Below are 18,627 nucleotides of genomic sequence, written 5' to 3' on the forward strand. Positions count from 1 at the left end.
TCCGCAAGCGCTGACGTCACCGCGTCCTCGTGACCGCCCCCTCCATTCATGAAAATAACTTCGCGCTGACGTCAGCGCGGGAAAGTCAGGGGGAAGGGGAGACGCCGCAAATAGAAATCTCTACATCAAGTAAAAACAACAAACATTGGATATGAAACAACGTCAACTTGTGTGTGTTTTGTAATGTCGTGAAGGAAGAGTTGTCGAAATGTGCTGAAACAAGTGTAAGGTGGAGGGAGGGGGTGTGGGGAGCTGGGGGGGTTCTTGTCAGCAGCAAGCATTCCATTCCTGAGACAAATATGTAGAGCACTGCAGTCACAGGATTACTCTCATTGGAGCTCGCAGGTTATTTTTGGCCTGTTGCTGATTAAATGCTGACTGTTCAAATATATATATATATATATATATATATATATATATATATATATATATATATATATATATATATCGCGACATCCTTGGAAGAACCCGCATAAGGGTGAGGAAAACTCACACCCAGTGGGACGTCGGTGACAGTGATGACTATGAGAACCTTGGAGAGGACCACACTATATATATATATGTGAATTATATTTATAGAGCACTTTTTCTCTAGTGAATCAAAGCGCTTTACACAGTGAAACCCAATATCTAATTTTTTACATTTAAAACAGTGTGGGTGGCACTAGGAGCAGGTGGGTAAAGTGTCTTGCCCAAGGACACAACGGCAGTGACAAGGATGGCTGAAGCGGGGATCGAACCTGCAACCCTCAAGTGGCTGGCACGGCCGCTCTACCAACCGAGCTATACATATATGTATATATGTGTGTGTATATGTTTATTTATATGTATATATATATATATTTTTTTTTTTTGTGTGTGTGTATTTGTATATGTATAGATGTGTGTGTATGTATATGTGTGTGTGTGTATATATATATATATATATATATATATATATATATATATATATATATATATATATGTATTTAAATATGTATGTATATAGATGTGTATATACATATATACACACATATATGTATTTATGTGTAAATACATAGATATTTGTATATATATACACGTGTATTATATGTCTATGTGTATATATTTGTGTGTATATAATTATAAATATGTGTATATATATAGATATGTATGTCTATAATTATATATGTATGTATACGTATATGCATATGAGTATATATGTATACTTAAATATGTATGTGTGTATATATATACTGTATATATGTGTGTGTATGTATATATATATATATATATGTATGTATATATATATATATATATATACATACACATATATATATACTGTATATATGTATATATGTATGTATGTATGTATATATATATGTGTATATATGTATGTATATATACATACATATATACGTATATGTATATGAGTATATATGTATATTTAAATATGTATGTATGTGTGTATATATACATATATATGTATATATACACATATCTATGTATATATACATATATTTGTATATACTGTATATATGAATTTTTATATATATATGAATTTATGTATATGTATGTATATATACATATATATATGTATAAATATACATATATATGTGTATATATACATACATATATATGTATTTATATGTATGTATGTGTGTGTATGTATGTGTATATATATATATATATATATATATATATATATATATATATATATAATGTATGTGGGCAATATAAATAACATGTCAGGCCAAATAAAATAAGAGTGTTGGACCATTTTAAAAATGATGTTGACACTTGTGCTGTAGCCGGTAAGCTAGTATGACACAGTGCAACTTTAACGGTTAATAATAAAACATATTTTATCATCACATCCTACAAATTTGGCATTTCCACCAAGGGAAAAAAAGAGCATGATTATCTTTGTAACGGCAGAATTAAGAGTCAAGTCAGCTAACTGTCGCTAATTGCTTTTTGCTCTTTTTCCAGACGTGTTGAAATGTAACTTTGTAGGACAAAACACCTTCATTATTATGACTTGTATTGTGAGACTTTACCATGCAGCTCCATGATGTTTGACTTGGACCACATATAAAACACTCCATCCTGCTGCTTCACCTGCTTGCCAGGTCACTTCTGAATCAGACTTCATTTGCCCTCATAGTGAGTGACTCAACATTGAAGCCATGTTCTTCTCTTTTGTTTATATGTGCCGGAGCTGCCGGATGACTGGAATCCTCTCATCTGGCCTGCAGTTCATTTTTGCAGTGAACGTCATCAGATGAGTAACCTGCTTTAATTGTGTTCTGGTTGCAATCACACTTCTTATCTGCAACATGTCCGCATTTTTACTGTGTTGGTATCAGCACTCTGGAGCTCTACATCAACCTCAATTTTGAAGGATTTATGACATTTTTCTGTCAAGATGTACATAAAACTGCAATTTACAGAAATGTATTTTCTCCACTCTCAGGCTTATAAGAATGCTTGAGGAAACACAGCCTTTTTTATTTTTATATCAACCAACACAAAATACTTAACACGAGTAAAAAAAATAATAATAATAAAATAAAAACAGCCCTATTGACAATAACAACATGTGGCATGGCACAAAGGACGGAGGAAAAATCGCCACCTTATTAAGAATAATTGTAGTAATAATAGCAGTAAATGAAATAGAAAATAACTCAATACAAATTACGTACCTAAAAAGAGTTTAAAGTTAATCATAAAAACTCTAAATAATGCAAAAAATATATATTACTGTATGCACTACATCAAAATAATAAAATTGAAAACAAATATTCACAATACATATACAATTATAATAATTAGTACTATTAATGACCTCATAATGCTACCTCTCCTTATATTTGAGTGTTAAGTATATGTAATTCAAATTAATTGATTGAAATTGTGAATAGTTTAATTACTTTATTTTTTTGTAAAAATGTGTTTTATTCATCCATCTCTTCATTTTCTACAGTTTGTCCCGTTTATATGTATATATATGTGTAAGTATATATGTAAATAGGTATATATATATATATATATATATATATATCCACACACACACATATATATATACATATATATATACACACACATACATATATATATATATATATAATGTATACATGTGTATATATATATATATATATGTTTATATGTGTATATATCTAAATAGGTGTATATATATATATATATATATATATATACATATATATATATATATATATATACATAACCACACACATATATTTATATCTACATGTACATAAACATTTATATATTTATATATGTATGTGTGTATATATATGTATATATCTATGTACATATATACATATATATGTATATATGTGTGTGTATATATATATGTATGTATATATGTGTGTATATATATGTGTATATATGTATGTACATATATATACTATATACATATATATGTATATATGTGTGTGTGTATATATATATGTATGTATATATGTGTGTATACATATATATATATATGTGTGTGTATATATATATATACAGTATATATATATACATACACATGCACACACATATATATATATATACATATACATAAACATATATATATATATGTATGTGTATATATGTATATACATATATATATGAATACACATATATGTTTATATATGTGTGTATGTATATATACTGTATGTATGTATATATGTATATATACATATGTATGTATATATATGTATGTATATAATTGTGTGTGTATGTTTATATGTATATGTTCACATGTATATATGTTTATATGTGTATATATGTCTATGTGTATGCATATATGTAAACAGGTATAAACAATATATAAGTGTATATACATATATATGTATGTATGTATATATATATAGCTATATATATATGTCTCTCTCAAATGAATAATTATCATCATATTACAAGGTATGGCCATGTACCGGTATGTTAATTTAGTTATTTTACTATATTGCATAAAATAAAACTAACAAAGCAATTCTTTACCTTAAACATTTTCCATGTATTCAAAATATTTTATTTTTTATTTTTTTTTTACTTTAATCAATATTTTTTCAAGTGAAAAAATCACACCCCGTTCACTCACAAACAAACAAACAAAAAGTAAACGATACGAAGGGGAGAAATACAGTTATAACAAAGACAGAAAGAAACATTAACTAGTTATTACAATTTATGCTTGACCCCTACAAAAAAAACTCTACTGGAGGAGCTAACTTTCACTTCCACTAAAATTGACATGTAAAAAATTACAATCACAAAACTTTTACTCATTTTCTTCCACGGATCCCCACCTCACTTAATGCTACGCAGGAAGAGACATCCGAGCTGTGCGGTCCCAGCACTCGCGGCCAGTTTTGGATTACCGGAAGTCACATTGAGTCACTAATCTTACTTTTTGTCTGACTCACACTGAAATATGACCTGGCGCTAAAAGGCCTCCCTACCCAGCTTCAAAAACAGGCCTTATAGACTCTTCATGAAAAAACACACTTCAATCACTTCTTCTCCCTCATCCAGATGTTTTGGCATTGTCTCGAATGTGTTGCTAAGCCAGAGACATAATATCATAAATACGCCGCTGGAATTTGTACTGAAACATTCTGCTGACTTCACCCCGCCAAAAAAAAAAAAAAAGGCCAGATGAAAACACTTTGCATAATCGCCTGCATGGAAAGTTTACCGCCGGCAGCAGCTCTACTGTACAGCCGGACTATTCCAAGTATTTCAAGCTGCGGGATATGTTCAGTGTATTTAGAGCTTTGTTGATCATATCTGAAGGAGAGCCGGTGAAGGTTGAGCAATGTCTGAGGAACCAAAACACCTCCGACTCAGGGTGGGACTGAAGTGTAGTCGTTTCGATGTTGCGTAATTAAAAGCCCGTCGTGGGTGACTTCATCACCAATTAAGAGACAGAGCAATCAAGGCACTCAAGTGTCCTTTGCACACTTGGTGGTCTGCATTCTACAAAGGTCACTGCCAAAAAGGAAGCAGAGTCATGGAAGAAAGTGCTGCTTCATCAAAGTGCAATACTAACTGCTGCCATCTAGTGTTGGATTAGTGTCATCAAAACCTGCTATGGCGATGATGTCAGTAGAAAAAACTCAGTTTGGATAATAGAGTCAAATATTGGAAAATGGGATCCATAATTTAAATGTGTTTTAACTATTAAATGAACCTAAAATATGACATGTACATATGTGTGTGTATTTTATATGTATGTATGTACGTATGTGTGTGTGTATTTTATATGAATGTATGTATGTATGTGTGTGTGTATATATATATATATATATATATATATATATATATATATATATAAATGTGTGTGTGTGTAAATATATGTATGTATGTAAATATGTATGCGTATATATACATATGTGTATATGTGTGTGTATATATGTATGTATATAAGTGTGTACATATATATGTGTGTGTGTATATATATATATATATATATATATATATATATATAAATGTGTGTGTGTGTAAATATATGTATGTATGTAAATATGTATGCGTATATATACATATGTGTATATGTGTGTGTATATATATATATATATGTGTGTGTGTGTATATATATATATATATATATATATATATATATATATATATATATACACATATATATGTATGTGTGTGCGTGCGTGTGTGTATACATAGTTTAAATGTGTTTAAACTATTAAATGAACCTAAAATATGACATGTACATACGTATATATATATATATATATATATATATATATATATATATATGTATTTATATAAATATGTATTTATATAAATATGTGTGTATATATGTATGTATGTGAATATAATTGTGTATATATACATATGTATATGTGTGTATACATATGTATGTATGTAAATATATATATATATATATACATACATATATATGTGTGTATACATATGTATGTATGTATGTATGTAAATATATATATATATATACATACATATATATGTGTGTGTATATATACACAGATGTATATAAATAAATGATAAATGGGTTGTACTTGAATAGCGCTTTTCTACGTTCAAGTACTCAAAGCGCTTTGACACTACTTCCACATTTACCCATTCATGCACACATTCACACACTGATGGAGGGAGCTGCCATGCAAGGCGCTAACCAGCACCCATCAGGAGCAAGGGTGAAGTGTCTTGCCCACGTGACGAGGTTGGTACTAGGTGGGGATTGAACCAGGGACCCTCGGGCTGTGTATATATGTATGCATATATGTGTGTATATATGTATGTATACATGTGTGTGTGTGTGTGTATATATATATATATATATATATATATATATATATATATGTATATATTTGTGTGTATGTATGTATGTAAGTACATATATATATGTGTGTATACATACACACATGTATATATGTGTGTATATATGTATGTATACATGTGTGTGTATGTATGTGTATATATATATATGTATGTAATGTATATATACATATGTGTGTGTGTATATACACTGTATATCCATCCATCCATCCATTTTCTACCGCTTATTCCCTTTTGGGGTCGCGGGGGGCGCTGGCATCTATCTCAGCTACAATCGGGCGGAAGGCAGGGTACACCCTGGACAAGTCGCCACCTCATCGAAGGGCCAACACAGATAGACAGACAACATTCACACTCACATTCACACACTAGGGCCAATTTAGTGTTGCCAATCAACTTATCCCCAGGTGCATGTTTTTGGAAGTGGGAGGAAGCCGGAGTACCCGGAGGGAACCCACGCATTCACGGGGAGAACATGCAAACTCCACACAGAAAGATCCCGAGCCTGGATTTGAACCCAGGACTGCAGGAACTTTGTATTGTGAGGCAGACGCACTAACCCCTCTGCCACCGTGAAGCCTACACTGTATATATGTATGTAATATATATATAATATGTATATATATAATATATATGTATGTGTGTGTGTGTGTATATATATGTATATGTTCCCCATAGTAAAGTATTATCATTTTTGTTTAGCTAAAAAAAAAAAAAAAGTAAAATCATAGTTTAATAGTTGTTTTGTTGAAACATGTTACCGTCAGTTACATTTACGGACGCCAGGTGGCAGCACGTTATTGCCATGCTCGGTGTCGTCGCTGTTTATATTAGTGAAGAAGACCTCGCCGCAGCAACAACGTTCCGCTCCTGTTTGCTCTTCATCTTCATCTTTGTCTCTCTCCCAGACTTTTTATCCACACGGTGACAAATAATCACCACTATATGCGTGAGTCTTTTTAAACCATTTTATCTGTTTTCTAGAGAAAAGTTTGCTGCAAGCGAGCGACTGTGTTTGGTTAGCCCGGAAGTCATTGAATTAGCCGTGCTTGTTGTCATTAGCTTAGCATCATTTCCATCCATCCATCCATTTACTACCGCTTATTCTCTTCGGGGTTGCGGGGGGTGCTGGAGTCTATCTCAGCTACAATCGGGCGGAAGGCGGGGTACACCCTGGACAAGTCGCCCTCATCACAGGGCCAGCATCATTTCCACCAATAACAATCCACAACATGTCAAAATATATATTATAACCTGGCAGGGACTTTAATCTTATGTACCTTTTGTTTTTGTTTTTTTTACAGCAGGACAACATTCTAGAGCAGGGGTCAGCAACCTTTTTGAAACCAAGAGCTACTTCTTGGGCATTGATTAATGCGAAGGGCTACCAGTTTGATACACACTTAAATAAATTGCCAGAAATAGCCAATTTGCTCAATTTGCCTTTAATAAATATAAATATATATATATATATCTATATATATATATAAATGGGTATTTCTGTCTGTCATTCTGTCATACATTTTCTTTTTCTTTTACGGAAGGTTTTTTTGCAGAGAATAAATGATGAAAAAAACACTTAATTGAATGGTTTAAAAGAGGAGAAAACAGGAAAAAAATGAAAATTAAATTTTGAGACATAGTTTATCTTCAATTTGGACTCTTTAAAATTCAGATTCAACCGAAAAAAAGAAGAGAAACACTAGCTAATTCAAATCTTTTCTATAAAAATTTAAAAAAGAATTCATGGAACATCATTAGTAATTTTTTCCAGATTAAGATTAATTTTAGAATTTTGATGACATATTTTAAATAGGTTAAAATCCAATCTTCACTTTGTTAGAATGTATAACAAATTGGACCAAGCTATATTTCTAACAAAGACAAATAATTATTTATTCGAGATTTTCCAGAACAAAAATTTTAAAAGAAATTCAAAAGACTTTGAAATAAGATTTAAATTTGATTCGACAGATTTTCTAAATTTGCCAGAATATTTTTTTTATTTATCTTAATCATATTAAGTTTGAATAAATATTTCACAAATATTCTTTGTCGAAAAACCAGAAGCTAAAATGAAGAATTAAATTTAAATGTATTTATTATTTTTTACAATAAAAAAAAAAAAATGCTTGAACATTGATTTAAATTGTCAGGAAAGAAGAAGAAGGAACTTAAAAGGGAAAAAAAGGTATAATTGTTTAAAAATCCTAAAATCATTTTAAAGTTGTATTTTTTCTCTAAAATTGTCTTTCTGAAAGTTATAAGAAGCAAAGTAAAACATAAATGAATTTATTTAAAGAAGTGAAGACCAAGTCTTTAAAATATTTTCTTGGATTTTCAAATTCTATTTGAGATTTGTTTCTCTTAGAATTAAAAATGTCGAGCGAAGCGAGACCAGCTTGCTAGTAAATAAATAAAATTTAAAAAAAATAGAGGCAGCTCACTGATAAGTGCTGCTGTGACGAACTCACTCCGTCGTCTTGCGGGTTCTATGGACCACCAAGGAAGGACATGACTTCGATCAGGTTTGACTGGCTTTATATTCCCACACAAGCTTGTCTGCGAGCGGGTCGCTCTTCCGCTGCGTCTCTTGTCTCCCTCTGCTGCTCGCTCCGCCTTTTCTTGTCTCCGTCGTTGTACGTGTTTTTCTCACTTAGCACCATCACCAGCCCCATTCTCTTCTCCTTCTCCCCTTTTATACAGCAAGAAGAGATACGTTAATCGTGTATAGGTGCGCGATCCACACACCTGATCTTGTTTGTGGCGTCGCTCTCGGCACGCCCCGCCTCGCCGCTCGCTCGCCATCCCCGCCCAGCGTGCCCTGCCTCTCTGTCGGACCGTCGGCTCCGCCTCTCCACAGCTGCTATTTGAGATATTTTTAGAACAGGCCTTCTGGTGACTCATCTGGTCCTTACGGGCTACCTGGTGCCCGCGGGCACCGCGTTGGTGACCCCTGTTCTAGACCCTGCTATCAAGCTAAAAACGCTATCCAGCGTGTAAACTGGTGACTTTTCTTTAAAAGTGTGTTTTTTGTCCCCCTTGCAGCATCCTAACCTCATGCACCTGTTGCTTTGTTCATCTGGGACACTTGGTCAACATGAATCGTCCAAAACCAACAGCACTGCGCCGCCCCAGCGCTGCAAAATCATCCGGTAAGACATGATTGCAAGGCTTTACCATCCCATCCATCCATTTCCTACCGCTTGTCCCTTTCGGGGTCGCGGGGGGGGTCACCGGAGCATACCTTAACTGCATTCGGGTGGTAGGCGGGGTACACCCTGGACTCGGGGTGTTATATCATATCTCGATATTTTTAGGCCATGTCACAATACACCATAGATATTATTTTACCTTAGCCTTGAAAGAACACTTGATGCATATAATCACAGCAGTATGATGATTCTATGTGTCTACATTACAGCAAAATATTCTTCTTCATACTGCATTAATATATGCTCAATTTAAACTTTCATGCAGAGAGGGAAATCACAACTAAGTCAATTGACCAAAAGTGTATTTATTAAACAGTTATTAAGCAGTGGCACAAACATTCATGTCATTTCAAAACAGAAAGTGGAATATTGTCAGAGACATTTTCAAACAAGCTATTAGTGCGTGTTGATTGACATTGATTGATAACCTTAGCCAGCTGACGTAAATAAAAAAAAGCTGGCTGTCACCACTGTGCCAATCTGACGGTGCAATTTAAAGGGGAACATTATCACAATTTCAAAAGGGTTAAAAACAATAAAAATCAGTTCCCAGTGGCTTATTGTATTTTTTTGAAGTTTTTTTCAAAATTTTACCGGTCTCGGAATATCCCTAAATAAAGCTTTAAAGTGCCTTATTTTCGGCTCTCTGCGAAGACACTGGCCATGTCCCTGTGACGTCACACAGTGCTGCCAATGTAAACAAACAATGGGAATACCACAGCAAGATATAGCGACATTAGCTCGGATTCAAACTCGGATTTCAGCGACTTAAGCGATTCAACAGATTACGCATGTATTGAAACAGATGGTTGGAGTATGAAAGTATTGAAGAAGAAACTGAAGCTATTGAGCGAATTCATAGCCATTGCATGGCCGAATAGCTGCGTTCGCATCGCCGGGAAAATGTGCGGACCAAACGATCAGGACTTTCGCATCTTTTGACACTGGAGCAACTTATATCCGTCGATTGGTAAGTGTTTGTTTCGCATTAAATGTGGGTGAAAGGAAACGTAAAATAATTGCAAATGCATCTACAGGTTATCCATACATCTCTGTACCATGTCTGCTTTAGCACCGCCGGTAAATAGCATGTTAGCATCGATTAGCGTAGCATGATAGCATCAATTAGCTGGCAGTCAACAGCAACAAAACTCACCTTTGTGATTTAGTTGACTATTGTTGCAAATGCATTTGCAGGTTATCCATACATCTCTGTGCCATGTCTGTCTTAGCATCGCCGGTCAAATGTGCAGACACTCTGGTACATTCAATGGGGGTCTGGCGGCAGACACTTTGGCATCTTCGGGCCGGTGGTGCAACTTGAATCCCTCCCTGTTAGTGTTGTTACAACCTCCGACAACACACCGTCGAGGCATGATGTCTCCAAGGTTCCAAAAAAATAGTCAAAAAAACGGAAAATAACAGAGCTGAGACCCGGTGTTTGTAATGTGTTGAAAATGAAAATGGCGGGTGTGTTACCTCGGCGACGACACATTCTGACGTCATGTCCTCCAGCGCGATAATCAGAAAGGCGTTTAATTCGCCAAAATTCACCCATTTAGAGTTCGGAAATCGGTTAAAAAAATAGATGGTCTTTTTTCTGCACCATCAAGGTATATATTGACGCTTACATAGGTCTGGTGATGATGTTCCCCTTTAAAACCACTATCATTACAAAAGCCCAGGTTGGTGACCATGGGCTTAACGTGCAAAGCCAAGGGGCCAAAGTCAACAGGGGGGAGCTCACAGGTACCACTAGGTGCAAACACAGTTACTTCGGTCTTCTTTTCATTGAAATTTAAGAAATTTAGAGCCATCCAGGCTTTGATATCATCAAGACAAGCAAGTAGTGGCTGCATTGAAGAGGCATGATTTATCTTTAAAGGGGAACATTATCACCAAACCTATGTAAGCGTCAATATATACCTTGATGTTGCAGAAAAAAGACCATGTAGTTTTTAACCGATTTCCGAACTCTAAATGGGTGAATTTTGGCAAATTAAACGCCTTTCTGTTTATCGGTCTTTTAGCGATGACGTCAGAACGTGACGTCACCGAGGTAACACACCCGCCATATTCATTTTCACATTACAAACACCGGGTCTCAGCTCTGTTATATTCCGTTTTTTCGACTATTTTTTGGAACCTTGGAGACATCATGCCTCGTCGGTGTGTTGTCGGAGGGTGTAACAACACTAACAGGGAGGGATTCAAGTTGCACCACTGGCAAGAAATCTGCCGCCAGACCCCCATTGAATGTGCCAGAGTGTCTCCACATTTGACCGGCGATGCTAAGACAGACATGGCACAGAGATGTATGGATAACCTGCAGATGCATTTGCAACAATTAAGTCAACGAAATCACAAAGGTGAGTTTTGTTGATGTTGTTGACTTATGTGCTAATCAGACATATTTGGTCACGGCATGACTGCCAGCTAATCGATGCTAACATGCTACGCTAATCGATGCTAACATGCTATTTACGCTAGCTGTATTTACATTTGAAACTAGATACCCACATTTAATGCGAAACAAACACTTACCAATCGACGGATTTAAGTTGCTCCAGTGTCACAAGATGCGAAAGTCCTGATCGTTTGGTCCGCACATTTTACCGGCGATGCTAATAAGGCAGCCATGCTATGGGCCACTTCATTAGGTACACCCACGCTATGGCCAAATAGCGTCAATAGCTATTTGCTCAATAGCTTCAATTTCTAATTCAATTTCGTTTTCGCTATCTGCCTCCATACTCCGACCATCTGTTTCAATACATGCGTAATCTGTTGAATCGCTTAAGCCGCTGAAATCCGAGTCTGAATCCGAGCTAATGTCGCTATATCTTGCTGTGATAACCGCCATGTTGTTTATATTGGCAGCCCTGTATGACGTCACAGGGAAATGGACAGTCGCATCGCAAAAAGCGAAAATCTAGAACTTTAAAACTTTTTTAGGGATATTCCGGGAGGGGTAAAATTTTGAAAAAAACTTCGAAAAATAAAACAAGCCACTGGGAACTGATTTTTATTGTTTTTAACCCTTTTGAAATTGTGATAATGTTCCCTTTTAAGGAAAATACATTTGTGTGTCATCAATCAATCCATCAATCAATGTTTCTTTATATAGCCCTAAATCACAAGTGTCTCAAAGGGTTGCACAAGCCACAACAACATCCGTGGTTCAGCGCACACATAAGGGCAAGGAAAAACTCACAACCCAGTGGGACGTCAATGTGAATGACTATGAGAAACCTTGGAGAGGACCGCAAATGTGGGTAACCCCCTCCCTCTAGGGGAGACCAGATGGAATGGACATCGAGTGGGCCTGACATATTATTGTGAAAGTCCAGTCCATAGTGGATCTAACATAATAGTGTGAGAGTCCAGTCCATAGTGGGACCAGCAGGAGACCATCCCGAGCCGAGACAGGTCAGCAGCGCAGAGATGTCCCCAACCGATGCACAGGGGAGCGGTCCACCCCGGGTCCCGACTCTGTACAGCCAGCACTTCATCCTGGGCCACCGGACCCGTGTCCCCACCTCCACTAGGGAGAGGGTGGCAGAGGAGAAAAAAAAGAAACGGCAGATCAACTGGTCTAAAACGGGAGTCTATTTAAATGCTAGAGCAGGGGTAGGGAACCTGTGGCTCTTTTGATGACTGCTTCTGGCTCTCTGATAAATCTGAGCTGACGTTGCTTAACACGATAAGTAATGAATAATTCCACTTGTAATCACAGTGTTAAAAATGATGTTCAAAATATAAAACATTCTCATGCATTTTTAATCCATCCATCCGTTTTCTACCGCACCGGTTCAAGAAGTTGCGTCAATGGTAAGAAGTTATTTATTTATTATTGGTTAGTGTGGGGCTTGCCCTCCTGTGGGTTCTTCAGACCCCCAAGCACCGACATGAGAGCCTGTTTCAGGGTTACAATATTGTTTTATTTTTCAATAAATCTCTCAGTTGTTTTCCAGCAATTGTATTTCCAGCCCCAACCCAGTCTCTCCTCCTGACTGCTGCTTATAACAGAGCGACAGGTGATTAGATAACAAGGCCCAGGTGGGCCGTCTACGCACCTGTCGCTGCAGGCCCGCAGGCCACGCCCCCTCCACAGTTAGCTTCAGAATAACAATGTTTTTACAAAGAATAAGATACCTATTATACTCTAAAAAAAGGTTGGTCTTACTTAAAAATGCACGTGTTTAGTTGTGTTCAGTGTTAAAAAAAAATATTATATGGCTCTTAAGGAAATATATTTTAAAATATTTGGCTTTTTGACTCTCTCAGCCAAAAAGGTTCCCGACCCCTGTGCTAGAGTATACAAATGAGTTTTAAGATGGGACTTGAATGCTTCTACTGAGGTAGCATCTCTTACTATCAGCATAACAATGAAAAGAAATATCATGCTTTCTGAGGTTTTAGCCCAGGGGAAGTAAATAAATAGAAAACAGTAGTGGTCCTAAAACTGAGCCCTGTTGGACCCCATGTGTCAAGGGAGCAACAGAGGATTCAGAAGCAGCAACATTTACAGAGACGGTTCTGTTTGTCAAATATGACTTCAGCCAACTCAAAGCAGTGTTATCAGTTAGTTTAGTTGTGTTATGTAATGAGAATCACTCTTTTTCCCTCCCTTAGGTCATCCTCCACCCGGAGATTTTATCGCGCTGGGCTCCAAGAACCAAGGCGGCGAATCCAAAGCGCCCGCCGTCCTGCTGAAGCCGGCCGCCGCAGTTTTGCCGGCGGACCGAAAGAGAGAGACCTCCTCCGCCCTACCGTCCTCGTCGGGTCTGTCGAGCCTGGCCAAGCGGCCCAAGCTCTCCACCACACCGCCAATAAGCGCCCTGGGACGCCTTGCTGATGTTGTCGCCGCAGACAAGAGGGCAATATCCCCCTCTATTAAGGAGCCATCGGTGGTACCTATTGAAGGTAACTCCCAGACACACTTTCCGTAAGGGTTGTCAAAAAAAACCAGAATTTCAGTCCCCGATAGTCATGCCTGTAAATTTCAAAACAATATAGAATGTGAGATATTACAGGATAATTAGAGATGTCCGATAATATCGGACTGCAGATATTATTGGCCGATAAATGCTTTAAAATGTAATATCGGAAACTATCGGCATCGGTTTCAAAAAGTAAAATGTATGACTTTTTAAAACAGTACGGAGTGGTACACGGACATAGGGAGAAGTACAGAGCGCCAATAAACCTTAAAAGTACTGCCTTTGGGTGCCGGCCCAGTCACGTGATATCTATGGCTTTTCACACACACAAGTGAATGCAAGACATACTTGGTCAGCAGCCATACAGGTCACACTGAGGGTGGCCGTATAAACAACTTTAACACTGTTAAAAATATGCGCCACAATGTGAACCCACACCAAACGAGAATGACAAACCCATTCCGGGAGAACATCCGCACCGTAACACAACAGAACAAATACCCGGAACCCCTTGCAGCACTTACTCTTCCGGGACGCTACAATATACACCCCCCTGCTACCCCCTACCCTTTCCAAAATGTATGACTTTTTAAAACGCCGCAGTACGGAGTGGTACACGGACGTAGGGAAAAGTACAGAGCGCCAATAAACCTTGAAGGTACTGCCTTTGGGTGCCGGCCCAGACACGTAATATCTATGGCTTTTCACACGCACAAGTGAATGCAAGACATACTTGGTCAGCAGCCATACAGGTCACACTGAGGGTGGCCGTATAAACAACTTTAACACTGTTACAAATATGCGCCACAATGTGAACCCACACCAAACAAGAATGACAAACACATTTCGGGAGAACATCCGCACCGTAACACAACAGAACAAATACCCAGAAGCCCCTGCAGCACTAACTCTTCCGGGACGCTGCAGTATACACCCCCCGCTACCCCCTACCCTCTCCAAAATGCATGACTTTTTAAAACGCCGCAGTAGGGAGTGGTACATGGACGTAGGGAAAAGTACAAAGCGCCAATAAACCTTAAAGGTACTGCCTTTGGGTGCCGGCCCAGTCACGTAATATCTATGGCTTTTCACACACACAAGTGAATGCAAGACAAACTTGGTCAACATCCATACAGGTCACACTGAGGGTGGCCGTATAAACAACTTTAACACTGTTACAAATATGCGCCACAATGTGAAACCACACCAAACAAGAATGACAAACACATTTCGGGAGAACATCCGCACCGTAACACAACAGAACAAATACCCAGAACCCTTTGCAGCACTAACTCTTCCGGGACGCTACAATATACACCCCCCCGCTACCCCCTACCCTCTCCAAAATGTATGACTTTTTAAAACGCCGCAGTAGGGAGTGGTACATGGACGTAGGGAAAAGTACAGAGCGCCAATAAACCTTAAAGGTACTGCCTTTGGGTGCCGGCCCAGTCACGTAATATCTATGGCTTTTCACACGCACAAGTTGAATGCAAGACAAACTTGGTCAACAGCCATACAGGTCACACTGAGGGTGGCCGTATAAACAACTTTAACACTGTTACAAATATGCGCCACAATGTGAACCCACACCAAACGAGAATGACAAACACATTTCGGGAGAACATTCGCACCGTAACACAACAGAACAAATACCCATAATCCCTTGCAGCACTAACTCTTCCGGGAAGCTACAATATACACCCCCCGCTACCCCCCACCCTCTCCAAAATGTATGACTTTTTAAAACGCCGCAGTAGGGAGTGGTACATGGACGTAGGGAAAAGTACAGAGCGCCAATAAACCTTAAAGGTACTGCCTTTGGGTGCCGGCCCAGTCACGTAATATCTATGGCTTTTCACACACACAAGTGAATGCAAGACAAACTTGGTCAACAGCCATACAGGTCACACTGAGGGTGGCCGTATAAACAACTGTAACACTGTTACAAATATGCGCCACAATGTGAACCCACACCAAACAAGAATGACAAACACATTTTGGGAGAACATCCGCACCGTAACACAACAGAACAAATACCCGGAAATCCTTGCAGCACTAACTCTTCCGGGACGCTACAATATACACCCCCCGCTACCCCCTACCCTCTCCAGGGGGAGGGGGTGGGTGTAAGGATCGGTGTGACTCCACCTGGCTCATAGTGATGTGACTAGTAGCTGACTGGGAGGTGTTTTTTATTATTTGGGGAGAGTCCGCTGCCTAACGCTTATTTGCTAAACACTTATCTGCTCATCATCACGACGCTGGAGCACTGACTGCATGCGCTCTGAATACACACTGCTGATTGGCTGTTACCGCTCTGCGTGTAAGCAATCAGATGGTTGTGTGGGTGGGACAATGCTGGGTGCTGCAGAGAGTACTGACAGAGACAGAAGCAGAACAAAACCGAGCAACTTGTCAAGATTTAAGCTAAGGCGGCACAAGCATTCATGTCATTTTAAAATAGAAAGTGCAAGAATGTTAGGCGTTTTAAAACAAGCTGTGAGTGCACTTTTGTGCATGATGTCACTAAGATGACATGTTAAAACAACACTAAATTAAAGTGCACTTTTTGTACAGAAAACTACAATATTTTAAAGCAAATAAAGTGCAGTTTAAGCGTATACGTGAACATATATTGGAATACTCACAATATAGTAATTTTCTACATCGCGCAGAGACAAACCCACGATAAATCGAGTATATTCGATATGTCGCCCAGCCCTACGTTGCGTAGCCAATTAATCGATTTTTTTCAATCGTAATATTTTTATGATCATGAAGAAGTCAACATCGGAATCTTAAATACAATTCGATAAATTGTATTCAAGGCTCAGTGCTGGGGCCCATTTTATTTTCTATCTACTTAAATAATCTTTGCAATAATCTGTCAAATGCAATGTACCATTTTTATTGCTGTTCAACCTCCATCACTCAGGCTTTTGAGTTTTTACAAGCTGCTTTTGATGTCATCCAGGCTCGCTTATTTGATCTTAAATTGGTTTTAAATACAGATAAAAGCAAGGTAATGGTTTTCTCTCTTTCAAGGGTGCTACTGGAAAATATTCCAAATATTGTAACATCAAATGGAAACCCGATAGAGCAGGTCTTAAATTACAAGTACTTGAGTTTTACTCTTGATCAAGAGCTTTCATTTAAAGCCCATATTAACACCTTGGTCTCTAAGCTTAGGGTAAAGCTTGGTTTCCTTTTTAGAAATAAAAACTGCTTCTCTCTTAAAGTCAGAAAGAAATTGGTGACAGCGACTATTTTGCCCGTAATTGATTATGGAGACGTGCTTTATTTTAGTGCTTCATCTAAATGCCTCCAGTCCTTGGACACTGTTTTTCACTCAGCACTAAGATTTGTTACTGGCTGTCGTAGTCTCACCCACCACTGTCAACTGTATATGAAGTCAGACTTATCTTCATTGAGTGCACGCAGATACACACATTGGCTGACCATCATTTATAAAGCTCTTTTAGGTTTAATACCTCCATACTTGTGTACTTTGTTACAAAGAAAAAAACAGCTCTTATGCGTTACGTTTTAACAATTTGTATGTTTTAACTGTTCCCCATGTACAAACTGAATTTAGCAAAAGAGTTTTTGGTATTGCTGCCCCTATGGCATGGAATGCATTGCAGACGAAACTGAAACTCACTGAACTAATTCCATTTGGAGCCTTCCGTTCTGTCCTGAGGGACAGAGAGCATCAATCAATCAATCAATGTTTACTTATATAGCCCTAAATCACTAGTGTCTCAAAGGGCTGCACAAACCACCACGACATCCTCGGTAGGCCCACATAAGGGCAAGGAAAACTCACACCCAGTGGGACATCGGTGACAATAATGACTATGAGAACCTTAGAGAGGAGGAAAGCAATGGATGTCGAGCGGGTCTAACATGATACTGTGAAAGTTCAATCCACAATGGATCCAACACAGTCGCGAGAGTCCAGTCCAAAGCGGATCCAACACAGCAGCGAGAGTCCCGTTCACAGCGGAGCCAGCAGGAAACCATCCCAAGCGGAGGCGGATCAGCAGCGCAGCGATGTCCCCAGCCGATACACAGGCAAGCAGTACATGGCCACCGGATCGGACCTGACCCCCTCCACAAGGGAGAGTGGGACATGGAAGAAAAAGAAAAGAAACGGCAGATCAACTGGTCTAAAAAGGGAGTCT

At 38.0% G+C, this 18,627-nt stretch overlaps 1 protein-coding gene across 1 annotated transcript in view; it reads left to right on the forward strand.

Annotated features, from left to right (window-relative positions):
* The first annotated feature begins 7,078 nt into the window (after window positions 1-7,078).
* ints1 (integrator complex subunit 1) overlaps window positions 7,079-18,627 on the forward strand; it is a 76,060-nt gene continuing 64,511 nt past the window's right edge. The window contains exons 1-3 of the mRNA XM_061905278.1: window positions 7,079-7,231; window positions 9,331-9,437; window positions 14,133-14,423. Coding sequence (XP_061761262.1) covers window positions 9,383-9,437; window positions 14,133-14,423 — 346 coding nt within the window. The 5' untranslated portion in view covers window positions 7,079-7,231; window positions 9,331-9,382. The remainder of the gene's footprint in view (window positions 7,232-9,330; window positions 9,438-14,132; window positions 14,424-18,627) is intronic.

The sequence above is a fragment of the Nerophis ophidion genome, linkage group LG07 (assembly GCF_033978795.1).
Source record: "Nerophis ophidion isolate RoL-2023_Sa linkage group LG07, RoL_Noph_v1.0, whole genome shotgun sequence".
In the NCBI taxonomy this organism is placed as follows: Eukaryota; Metazoa; Chordata; class Actinopteri; order Syngnathiformes; family Syngnathidae; genus Nerophis; species Nerophis ophidion.